Genomic DNA, 12,628 nt, shown 5'->3' on the forward strand with positions numbered 1-12,628 from the left:
CAGTTGGTCTGTGGGGTTAACTTCAGCAACACCACCCAGTCCAGCTTTGTTAATCCTAAATCCTTCTCCCACCACAGTTACTCATTCAGTAGGCTTCTACTTGCCCAAGTAGCCATCCATAGCCTATTCTCACCTAGTCTTTTGTGTCTGTGCCATTTTTTCCTCATCTAGCATTGGAGAATTTCCAAGAAAAATTTCTGAACTCTCTTAAAATGTCCTACCAGTAGTTACCTTTAGGATGTAGTTACCTTTACTCTGCCAACTGTATGGGTGATCAGGTTGAGTGATCTGTATCAGGCAAATAAAAGTCACAAAAATAGTTCTTGTTTTTGCATGAAAAATATAAAAGCATTTGGTCTGACTCCATGCATATGTCTGTGTAGTATAAATGCTACACACAAAGTGAGAAAAAAATAGTATGATTTATTAAGAAATGCTGACAGCTGTGGCAGAAATTGTGAGAGAAGCAATGTTCTTCCAAGCCTTTGTCCCTCTGCAGTCTGTTCATACCATACACTGCCAAACTCTATCAGATGCCTACAGCATCCCTGACAGCTCAAAATGAAAAATTTTGAGAGCTTTGAACTTGTGAAGGGTCAGTTGAAAGCTGTTTAGCTCAAATGTCTCAGTAACAGTGGTGTGACATGTATAGGAAAAGTCTTTTGCTCCAGTCACCCTCAAACTTTCATGTTCACCTGTGTGATAAGGAGATGTAGTACACGTTGCTCTGTAACAACAATAATAATAGAAAAAAATAAGCCCATCTAGCAGAACTTGCTGACTTAATGCCTACCGTCAGCTCCTGCAAGAAAACAGCTATGATTGTGTTTTGAACTATAATTGTTTTCGCCCCAAGTGCGAGAAGGGCTTTAGAGGGAAATGTTTGTGTAAGGAGGGATGTAGCTGTTAATCAGAAGCATCAATTTGATAATTGTTTCTTACAAGTGTTAAGGGTGCACACACTCCATTTTGCTCTCCATCTTGTTTCTACGTATTTGTACTCCGGGCCATTCCTTGCTTTGACTGGACCATTTCCTCCCAAGTTCATTTAATGGTTCAACATGCTGTCTGTATGTGTTATGTTGATATGGAAGGTGGTGTTTGCATCCATTTTCCTGCAGCTTTTGACATTTTACTGTGATAAAATATTATGGTGATATTTTTTCTTTGGTATACACATGTAGTTTTTTATGAATCCTTTCTGGTTTTTTCTCTTTCAATTAAAATTCTTTTTCTTTTCCTCCTGTTTCTTAAAGTATCTGAAATGAAATGTGGGCACTGATAGCCCTTTTCCTGGCCAAAAGCAAGCAGCAATTCTTGAATAGACAGGAGGCAAACCTCTTCTCTTGATTAGTGTTACCCCACTAATATGCTTGACTTGAACTCTTGCTCCCCCTCCGTGTTCTGTTCTATTTTATGAATCTTTGATCTCTAGAGTTTACTGTTCTCTTTCTTTGCAGATGCCAGTGTATTATTACCCATCTGGTCAGTACCCTACCTCAACAACTCAGCAGTACAGACCCATTGCCTCAGTTCAGTACAACGCACAGCGGAGTCAACAGATCGCCCAGACTGCCCAGCAAGCAGGTATGTACATCTGGTACTCATTTCCTCAGCTGCTCACAGTGCCTTTGCAGATGAAACCTGTTGGTTGTGCTTTAACTGAACAGCAGTGGGGAAAGCTGGTTGCTGTTCTGTTTGAAAATACACTGAAAATTGCAAATTGAGAAACCTTTTGCTTGGACATCCCAAGTAGTGGAAGAGCAGATGTTGCATCCTCCATCCATGCTGTCCTGCATGCTGTGTCCTCAGCGTCCATGCTGCATGTGGCTGGGCACAGAGAGAGCTGAGAGGGAGCTGGTATGAGCAGTCACAGCGCACGTTCAAGCCAGCCATTGTGGTTGCCCTTCGTCATGGCAACTCTTCACATGTTTGTATCACCCCACGTAGCGGACAGGTGCGCGATGATGCAGAAGGGGCCACTTCTGGGTGTGCTCCACCACGTTGTGCTGTCCCTGGGCCCGAGGAGCAGCAAGGCTGTGTGTGGTTGGTGGCCGTGGGGACAGCTGCCCGCAGCGCCGTGCGGCTGGAAGGGGGGCCGTTACACTGTAAGAGAGTGAGTAGCAGGTCTCACAGTGAACCGGTCTCTTTTCCTGCTGTGTCATGCCACCCTGGATGACTCCAGAGTAAGAGGGACAGAGGGAGAGCTGGGCTGGTGTGTGTTGTGGGAGAGTAGGAATTGTGGTTGTGAAGGAGTCGTCGCATTTCAAGGGAATAAACGATTCTGGTGTTTGAGATTTGTTTATTTAAGTTGCTGTCTGTTTCTTTAGTGCATACCTTCCCTCATAGGGTGTCTCAAACAGTAACTCCAGGTGTAGGGGGATGAGGTGGAGGGGAGGATTTTGTTTTTCGAGATGTGCCAGGTAGGACAAAGTTTTCATCGTTCAATCTCGGTTTGGCAAAAACCCTTTAGAATGGCAAAGCAGATTCCCTGCAAAAGCTTTGATATGAAAGTCATTTAAGATGCAAGTCAAGAGCCCAGACATGAGATGTGAACAAGACTTATGGGGTCATCCAGCTTGTCAACCTATCTCCGTAATGTGACTGCTGGCAATTTTGTTCCACTCTCTCAGGCGCTCAGGGAGACGAAGACACAGCAAACACAGCTATAACTAAGCAATTCATTACTTCTTTTTTTTTATGCTGCTCTGTGTTCTAATAAAATTGGTGACATTTTGGTCGGTGTCAGTGGTGACTGACTGTGTCTGCTTTCATACCTTCGTATTATACATTCCTGAGAGAGAGGAGGGTGAAGTATTGCACAAAGGTCATCTGTCTCTTCTAGCTTCTCCTGCCTGACAGTCTGGTACCATATTTATTATCTCTGTATAGTGGATCTTTGAAACAAAGTGCAAATCAACTTAGATGACATTATCTGTATCTACTGTGTTATAAAACCGTATTTATCAGTTTAATGCTACAGCCATAGCCTAGTGGAGATTATGGTAGGTGATATGCACAAGAGATGGTCTGAAGTACGTGAGTGATGTTCTGGAGAAGATCCAGCTGTGTGATCATCAGAAAATGCTAGTTTTAAAGATATATTGTGGCACAGGAGCTGTTATGTGTGAGTACGGACAATGCAGAGATGCAAATGCTAAATTTGTTTCAGTGTTTACTGCATCATTTTCCTTACATCTTTGGAAAACATGAGTCAAGGAGTTTGTGTAAAATATGTAGCACATCAATCTTTTCCTGCAATTCGCTCTTTCAGCTGCCTGCTCAGTTGGAAGCATTATTTTTATCTCTTGTTTAAAAATGAAAACATTGTGTCTACAGTTTAGGCTCCCTGCTGTGGCGATGATTTTAAGTGTGTAGCTATTCTCAGATCTTAAGACATGGCTGAGAACAATTTTGCAAGCTGGTTCATCCCTTTGGCCTCTGATACATCCTTCCCCCTAGCCACGGTCCCAGCATGTGCTAAGTGTGGCAGGAAGCAGCTTGCAGTTGCCTACAGATCTTTTCTTGGAGGTGGTGTAAGGATCGTTCAGATTTACTGCATCTCTTGGTATTTGGAAAACAAAGAGCTGTGTATGACCAGAAAAGAGCAATCCACAAGTGTTTCAGACTTCAGTTTTCCTTCCCACACAGCCTTAGCTTCAGATCAGCATGTGAGGAGCCAGGGATAACAAGGGGCCAGAAAAAGAAGATATGAAGGAAAGTGGTGTTGATGAAACAGAGTGTAGTACAGGCCTACTGAGGGTGGGAAGGGTGAACAGATGGGAAGGAGGCAGTTGAAAAGATGATTTCTGAAATGGTTTCCCCAAAGACCTCGCATCACTTGCTGCTGCTTTGGAGAGAGGACGGCTGTGCTGCAGGCAGGCCCACAGGAGCCCAGCTGGCTGCTGGACCTGCCGGCTGGCTCCTACGGCAGCGGGAGCAAGGAGGCAGCCTCAGCCTGGCAGCTCAGGAAATATTTTATTAAAATAAAAAGTTTGCCTGCTTGGAGGAGCTTTTGGAAGCTCTCAAAGCAACAACTAGGAGTTCAGATCTTACTTTCGCCGCTTTGGGATGCAGAGGTCAAAGTCTGATCTAATGCCAGCAATTTGTTTTCATTTTTGTTAGAAAAGGTCTCTTCAGGAGTGAAGCGATATTGATGACTTTTACAGCAAACAGCTAAAGTAAAATGTCAGCACAGCATCTGTAGTGGCTGAGGGAGCCTGTACTCTCTCGTGGCTCTGGAAGGAGAGCAATATTGAGTTAAAATGGCTCCAGGGCAGAAAAAAAGATGAGCTCACCTAAAATTAGATTAGAGCTCTGGCAGCAATAAATCATTTGGAGAGAAGGCTGAAAATATTTTGTGTGTTTATTCACCTTTTTTTTTTTTATTTGCCTAAGTGCTGGCTTATGTGAGAACCTAAGTGACCTATTTCTGGCAGAAGCCTAGTACAATCAGTGTCATCCATGAAGATTTTGTACAAACCTCTGCCATTTGAATTATGTTCATTTCTGTTCAAGCCAAAATGTGGTATCACTGTAAACAGGAATATTTTTGTTTCACTCATGCCATTGTTGCTCTTCTTCATTATGCTGCTTCTGCACTGTTTTTGTGTTCAGAGCTGCTCAGTGCAAAGTTTTTCAACGTGTTGCCATTGGGTGGGGCCAGGGTTGAGCTGGTGTCTGTCACACCATGGCTATGATGTAGGACGTCATAGGTGGATTCTTAAGGTGTGTTCAGGCAGGTATTCTCAAAATCAGTATGCTCATTTTTCAAACCATTTGGGTATGTTGCTGTTACTAATTTCTGCGCTCCATAACAGGTGACACTGTGAAGTGCCCAGTTTTGTAAGCACATGGAAGAAAATACTATTTCTGTATTCACATCTCGCAGTACTCTGTAAATTGCACGTCTGGCATCATCAGTATTTAATTCTTCAGTAATTATCTCTATTTTGATAGACTGATCCTAGTTGCTGTCTGAGTAGAAAAATAGAGACATATTGATGATAAATCAGTAATTATTTCTATTTTCTCATGATAGAAGAAATCAGCAATATGTTATTTTATATCTGTGTCTCTATTTTCTTCCATTTTAGCAAATGCTGAGCACTTTGAGGATTTTTCATCTCTGAAGTGTTTCATAAATACGAGCTGGATAAATACATGAGTATTATCTTCGGGTATGGAACTGTTCTTATTGCTGTTCACAAATGAACAAGCTGCAACAAATTGCGTTTTTTTTTTTTCCTTCTCTGGTTCATTGTTGTATGTTTTCCTCATGTTCCAGATAATTTCAGAGAACAACAGAAATTTTATGGATAAAATAATATTTATCTTCCTGCTTGGGCCTAGTTCTAAGAGGCTGTTAGCTTGATTTATCACACAGTTGTAAGGTAAAAGTCTGTGAAGTGTGTTTTGCATCAGCAATGAAATAATCTTTTGAGGAGATTAAAGCTAAGATATATAGTACTCTGATAGTAAGTTTTCCTGCCAAAAGTTTACACTATAATATATCCAGACAAAATTAAGATGCTATTTGACATAATTTGTTGTTCTGTAATTCTGGCAATGAATGTAATGATTTTAGGATTTCTCCTACATTCAAGAATCAACAAATACTGCCGTTATAACCTTTCAGGGCTCAGATATCATGAGAAGACTCAGAGAGCATAGGAAATCTCTCTATTTTTTTCCTAAAAGCAATATATTTGTTTGTGTGCAGTAGGCAAAGAAAGTCCTTTTGTGAGGAAAGTATATATCTGAGCACTGTCTGGATGTACAATCCTTTCTTAATCAGTATGCATGGATCTTCTGTAAACAGCAAGGGTTGTCTTGAAGGAAAGGTTCCTGATGGAGTACAGTATTATAAGCATTTACAGATTCTAGTAAGGTAGAAGAGGTAATTGTCTCTTTAATGCATCTCTCAAGCAAATTCAAAGTGAAGACAAAATGTACTTCAACAGAGTCCATAAATTTGTTTAGGTAGGAATCAGAAACAAATAGACAATGAAATACTGAATTTTTGCTTAATTTAATCATTTCAGTGTCAGCATAATTGAAGAGTGTTAACTTCAAGTCTCTTTCATCCTCTTTGTCATCTGAAAGCATTTGTCACTATAAACTGATACTTAGTGGGAAAAAAATGGGGAAAGGGAAATGTGCAGCACTAAAAAAAAAAATTGGTTTGTTATCATGGTCATTAGAGAACCTTATGAAGAAAGATTGCTGCTTTCTACCTTCATTAGCAACCTGACAGGAGCTCATGGTCCATGATGGATTTGTTTGCATAATTCTGTCTATAATTTCTCTGCTTATATAAACATAAACAACTTCAATTTTTAAGTATGTAATTATCTGAAGAAACTATTTCTCTAACAGTAATTGCTTGCTGTGCTATTGAAACAGATTTGTATGGAAGGTGTCCATCGGTGTTCAATGCTATTTTTTCAGCAGATATTACTGCTCCTGAAAAGCATTGCAAGGGGGGTGCATCTCATTTTTACAGAGGCTTGACAGGAATGGGAGGGACAGAGCCCTACTGTACAGATACTCAAGTGTGGTGCTATGCTCATTAATATTGGTGGAAGGCCTTGAAATTTAAAAGAATTTTGTGAGATAATATGACTAGATCAAGAAGGAGTTTGCAGCAGTTTAGGTTGGACTAAGTTCAAACTCGTGAACTTGAAGTGATCCACACCGATATCAGTACATTCTGTTCAAGTATTTTATGCTTAAATTGCCCAGAAACTTAGAGCTTTACCTATAGGCATGCTTCCATTTAAACAGGATGTCTCAGCCCATGCTAGCTGAGGTTTTGTGCTCTGGATTTCATTCCTCCTAGGGCTGGAGGAGGATTCTGTGACTGAATATTTCATTCAAGATTTTTTGAGAAGCTTCCTGAAAGAGTCAGGACTAGGGCTTAAAATTTTTTCAATTTCTAGTCTTAAAAACACTAAATCCGTTTGTCTTTCTGACATTATACAATAATGCTGCACCAGTACTGAACCAGCATTCAGCTTTACAGAATATCTGTAATTTAAATTAATAGCAGCATTCATACTATCACACTTCCTACAGCATATCTGATTCTGAAAATTAAAAGGTGAAATCACTTTGTCAAAAAGCTTTTTTCTTCCTCAGATGACTTGTTTAATTATTCAGCATTCACACCAGGAGAGAGCAAATATTGAGGGAAGAGAACACTGGTAGGTTCAGCATCTAGAAAAGTCTTAAGACAGGTGCTTATTTCTGGTTTTCTGTCAAGGCTTCACAAATTGTGTTCAACTTCTCTAATACTAATTAAAATTTAAGCCATTTCTGACAGCGTTTCTAGCGTTTCACTGTAAAATACAACTTTTTTAATTTTAATTTTGTTTTAGAGAATGTGTTAGTCTCATGTCAGTTAATGTACAGGAACAACAGAGAGAGAAAAGATTTCTAACAGTGTTGTACAGCAGATAGAACTTCAAAATAGCCTCTGTAAAAACTGCAGAGGCCACACGAAAATGTAGGTAACACTCTAAGGTATTCAACAATGTCTACAAAGAATCTTTGTATTTCTGCCTTTGCTTTGCCAAAAAGAGCCATACATCATCTCTGTTGCTAATTCTGTGTTGGATCAATGTGCAGCGCTCCCACTTCTTGCGGTGGAATTTTCCAGCACTGAATAATTGAGAGGTTTATATTGTAGTCCTTGAGAGCAAAGGCAGATTTCATCTTTTTTTCTTTTTCTTTTTCTGATACCATCCTGCCATTGGTAGAACTAGTGGAGCTCCACCACTGACAGAAATGCTAGAAGGCCCCTCTGGAAGGGCAGAGGCCACCTCCAGCTCTGCTTCAGGCATGCTGCTCACAGTAGGTCGGTAGGCTTTGGGGCTCAGTTTTGTGTAACTATTCTGCAGATGAAAGCATGGAACAGGATGCAGAAGTGGAGGGCTTTTGGGTCTCAGCTAATAATGGAAAAAATATTCTGAACGTACACCAGAGATCTGCACTGCGGGAAGGAGGAGTGGGGAGAGCTTTTGCCTCACAGTTGCTATTGATTGAGGATTTAAGAATCGAAGCACATTTTGCAGTTGTAAAACTCAATAGAACAGGACACTTACTTAGACTGGGATGCAGTAGAAGAATTGTGAGTATGCCAGAGGAAGGGCCCACAGCATGTGTTCAGTGTTAGGGCAGAGGAACTCAAGAATAATGTGGCAGTAACTGAAGCTGTTCTGCTGACCAGTCGTGGTATGTTAAAAAGTCCCAGCGCCTTCACCTGAAGTTTGTTCAGCCTTTGTCACCGGCTCTTATTGTTTGCCTAAACTACCCACATGAACAGCATCCCTCCTCAATTGCAAGGATATTTTTATTTTGACTTACTGATGGTAGTTACATAGAATGTATGAATTTATATAGCAAGTGAGCAATTGTTTAAAGTTCTCCTCGGTTTGTTTGTAAGTTGAAATAATGCTGATAGTATGGGTGTGTGAAGGAGGCAGCCCTTGAGTCTTCCCAAAGAAAGCAGCTGGTTTCCTTAGCAACAGGCAAGGATATGTGATACCTCTCCAAATAGTTTTTCACCTCTTCCCAGGTCCTGTTCTCTGTTGTGGCTCACTCATTATGCACCAGAGCAGAAAGCATTCCTGCAGCATGAGCTAATTGTAATGCGTGATGGCTGGTAGCTGTCATTGGTATTGAACAGAAAATAAAAAAGATTGAATTTGCTGTCTGAGTGTCTGGTTCTAACAACAGCTTGATTATTTCTGTTATTACTAGTGATACATAGTCCCTCCTGAGGTTTCACTTCCAGTGGGTATCTCTGGCATTTGTCATTATGAATGATAAGGATAAACACAGGTTTTCTTGCTGCAGACTCTGGTGAGGGTTCTTTCATGCCTGATAGGATGTAGATTGAGAAAGGTAAGAGGTATTTCTGTACTTGGCCTTGGTTGCCAATCCAAAAGCTTAGCTGTAAATGCGAGTCATTTTATGTTAATTCACTCCAGAACTGACAAATAGAGCTGCTGTTGCTGCTTCTGTTTATGTGTTGGTGGCAAGACATGGCTATGTCCCGATCAGGAATGTTATTTTCAGGATGAAGAAACAAACAAGCTGCACTACTCAATATGTTGAACTGCAGTTCCTTGTTACACAGTGCCTTTTTTAGAAGTTTGAATCCCTAGTGCAACGAGTAATGGGAAATTAGATAAGCTTTTACTCTGGTACGTCTGGAAAGAGCTGAGATTAGAAGTACTTTAACACAGATTTTCATTCTGAATTTTTACATATTTAATTTAACCTTTATTTTCAGTGCAGTTCCCAGGATCCTAGTGTCTTGGTTACAAATGTGGTCTTTTGATTAGTCTTTTGACTACTGTCATGTAAATGCATAAGGACAAGAAAAGGAAAAGAAGCCAACCTGTGCAGTAATGATTTTTGTGCTATAGTCATATGAAGGAGCTACAGCTAGACTTAAGGCACCTCTTTGCTAAGAACTAAGTATATATATAAAGAAATTTTCTTTTTTACTCTTGGGACCAAGGAGAGATCTTGCAGGGCTAAAAGAATGTTAAGGCAGGTACCATGGTGGCCATCCAGTTCAGGGCTATTGTTCACCTCCAGAAAAGTTCCTCAGCTTAGGTAAATCAGAAAAAAGAAAGAAAAAGCTTTTACTGTGGCAGCTGTTTATTCATTCACACCTGTAAAAAGTTGGGCATCCAAAGCTCCCACTGAGTGCTGAAAACAGGAAGCACATTTTTGGGATTGTAGGTGTACGATCTCTAAGTGTGTTTTCCTAAATGTCACTGTTTGGAATAATTTGTGGATTTGAAACTGTTTTAATTTCTCGTTGTCTTCAGTCTCAGTGTTCCTTAGATTTGCTTATACAATGAAAACCCACAGCCATCATGAGAAGTGAGTAGTGGACTTCACCTGTGAGTAACAGTAGTCTTTTTCTTGTAGCAAATAATCTCTTTCTGAAGGACCTTAGCCCTGTGGCACTGCATAAGGAAAAAAAATTTAAAAAAAAAGAAAAAGCAGCCATTTCTGAGCAAGCAAATATTTAGGCTATATATATATTTGTATCCTTGCTCTTTTTGTCAGTCTGTGTTATCAAAACAATTTGTTACCCGTGCTTCAGCACTGTCCTCAGGGCTTCCAAGTAGCATGCAGGACATCTTCAATAGCATCTGCTCAACAGTGCTGCATTTCCAGCTTTCTCTTTGTTGAGAGCTACCTTTCATAAGGTACCGAGTCTGCAGGAGTGCAAAAGACTGGATTTTTACAGGTCCTACCAAGGAACCCCCACAAACTGAATTTTTAAGGCTCCCAAGTACTACTTTATAGAATAAGAAAAAGAGGGGAAATGTATTAAACTGTAAGAAGCAGTGTGCTACTTCAAAATGATTGCTGGATTAATAGTTTGTATCAAATGGCAATTTTAATTCTCTCTCTATTGGAGAAATAGAAAGCAATTAATCTTCCGTAGCTCATCGGGAAAAATAGGGGCTTACACAAGATCTCAGTGAAGCTGTTCCTTCACTTAACCTTGAGCTGGGCAATAAATAATTATAAATGGCAGCTACATCGCAAGGCAAAAGTAATTTGGTGAAATAGAATTATCATCTAATGCAGGAATTAGAAATTTGAATTAGGTTTCCTGATGTTCTTTGTTCCAGAAAAGTATGAATTTGATTGTGATCTGTGCATAAAAGAGTGGAGCTGGGTTTTACAAAGCGTATTTTATATCCAAACTATCACTAGATGATTTATATTGCAATGTTGACATAGGCAAATGCTCTTGTGCTCTCTCAGCTACAACTCACAGAGCCTCTATTGAGAAGACTTGTTTTACAGAGGAACAAGGTGATGTCCAAGGTGCATGGGTACATTAACATCTGTCAGATAATTTCCTGCTCTTCACTAAGGGCACCATATCGTCAGTACTGCCTTCCACAAAATTTTCAGTGTATCCATCATATAAAGTTTCTGTTCCACTGTGGTGTGCTGCTGAGGAGAGTAAGGATACAACTGAGTGTTGCTTCATCCTGAGCTTCTCTCCCCTGCCCACACAGCTTCACAGGACTTCAGCCTTCCCCCTCAGTGCCACACTGCCATTCCTTACAGCTCCCATGCATGCCTTGCAGATCCCAAAGCAGTGTTGTTAACCTCTCTTCACCTTGGGACTTTTCAGCCAACTCAGTGGAAACTGGTCAGTGAAAGGATCAATGAAGCATGTATGATACGGGTCATCAGTTCATATCATGGAGCAGTGCACAGGATACTCTGATAAGGAGAGGTAAAGGATGTGAGGAAAAAAAATAAATGCAGGAGTGAAAAGAGCTGTATTTTTTTACTGCAGAACCATGCCTCAGCATACTGGTCCACGAGAGCAATAGGCAGGAGTTGTTCAAGCCCCAGGCTAACTCCATAAAAGTGGGAAGCCATAAGTTTATGTCAGTTTCTGTTCAGGAGGAAAACATTCCTAAACATAATAAAGCAAATATTATTCTGCTTTTCTTTGTATTGCTCATCTCTGTTTCCCAGAATCCATCCTTGCAATATAAGGAACAAGAAATGTGTTCCTAGGAAACACAGCTAGCAATGGCAGTGGGTTTGCAGGACATTGTTGAGTCTGCACACTAATTTCAAGGAGACAACGTATGTCTGTAGTGAGCCATATTTATACTTCCAAGGTGGAAACTTCACAGTGGTAAACGCTCATCTGTATTTATCCATCCTGTCTAGGTGTTGATAGTGTGCTGTGGAGCATTTACAAACTAAACTGAAGATAAAAGTCGATAAATGTAATGTGCAATTGCCCATACACTCTTCGTTTCCTCTATGCAAATTTGAGACTAACCAAATGGCTACAAAGGCTGACATGGTATGTCAAAAGTTATGGAACTAAAGAAGTTATGGAACTAAAGTTTGTACCTTTTTCCCCCCTTTTCCCCCCCTTGGATGTATTTATTTGTTCCATTATAAGGAAGAATGTGGAAGTGCAGAGCTAATAATTTTTTATTAAGGTTTTTACTCAGGCTACATGTGGTCTTTTTAGTCTTTAAAAAAATCAGTTAGCTGACCAATTTGAAACCTGGAAGAGGGCACAGTTAGTCCAATTTCTGTCTGCTCAATTCTACTTGGTCCTGATTACTACATTGCATAAGTTTACAGTGGTGTTTGGAATGCATTAGACAGCCATGTTTGCTATAATGTGGCCCATTGTGTATCTAGAAAGAGATGATTTATTGGAGAAACGGGTGTGGGTGCATGGAAAAACAATTTGCCTTAGAGAGTTGTTTCTAGATGACTAGTAAAATGTTGATTCCAAGTAGGCCATAATTAATCAACAAGAACTCTTTTCCTGAGTTTCTTCCTGTAGGTAAACAGACTCAGGACATCCATCAAATAGAAACTTAAGAATGAGGGGGGAGCAGCCTGAGTCTCCAGTTAGCAAAGCAGTTGTATTTCTTAAGCAATACCAGCAGGGTGCTTTGCTGAGTGATTGCAACATTGGCTTTGAAAACAAATCCTGAATTTCTTATTTCTCGTAGGTTTCTTAAACTTTTAATGTACTTCTAGTGGCTGCTGCATGCCAAGAAGGTGACCAGTGGCACAAAAAATGGGCTGGTAAACCAAA

The 12,628-nt window shown here is 40.2% G+C and overlaps 1 protein-coding gene across 38 annotated transcripts in view; it reads left to right on the top strand.

Annotated features, from left to right (window-relative positions):
- Nucleotides 1–12,628, top strand: part of ARPP21 (cAMP regulated phosphoprotein 21) — a 142,498-nt gene that overhangs the window by 104,026 nt on the left and 25,844 nt on the right. For all 38 annotated transcript variants that reach the window (XM_042043941.1, XM_042043971.1, XM_042043973.1 and 35 more), the window contains one exon: nt 1,461–1,587. In XM_042043941.1, the coding sequence (XP_041899875.1) occupies nt 1,461–1,587 (127 nt within the window). The remainder of the gene's footprint in view (nt 1–1,460; nt 1,588–12,628) is intronic.

This window comes from Corvus kubaryi, unplaced genomic scaffold (genome assembly GCF_017639235.1).
Source record: "Corvus kubaryi isolate FWS band 111438036 unplaced genomic scaffold, C.kubaryi_AGA036_p1.0 37398, whole genome shotgun sequence".
NCBI classification, from domain to species: domain Eukaryota; kingdom Metazoa; phylum Chordata; class Aves; order Passeriformes; family Corvidae; genus Corvus; species Corvus kubaryi.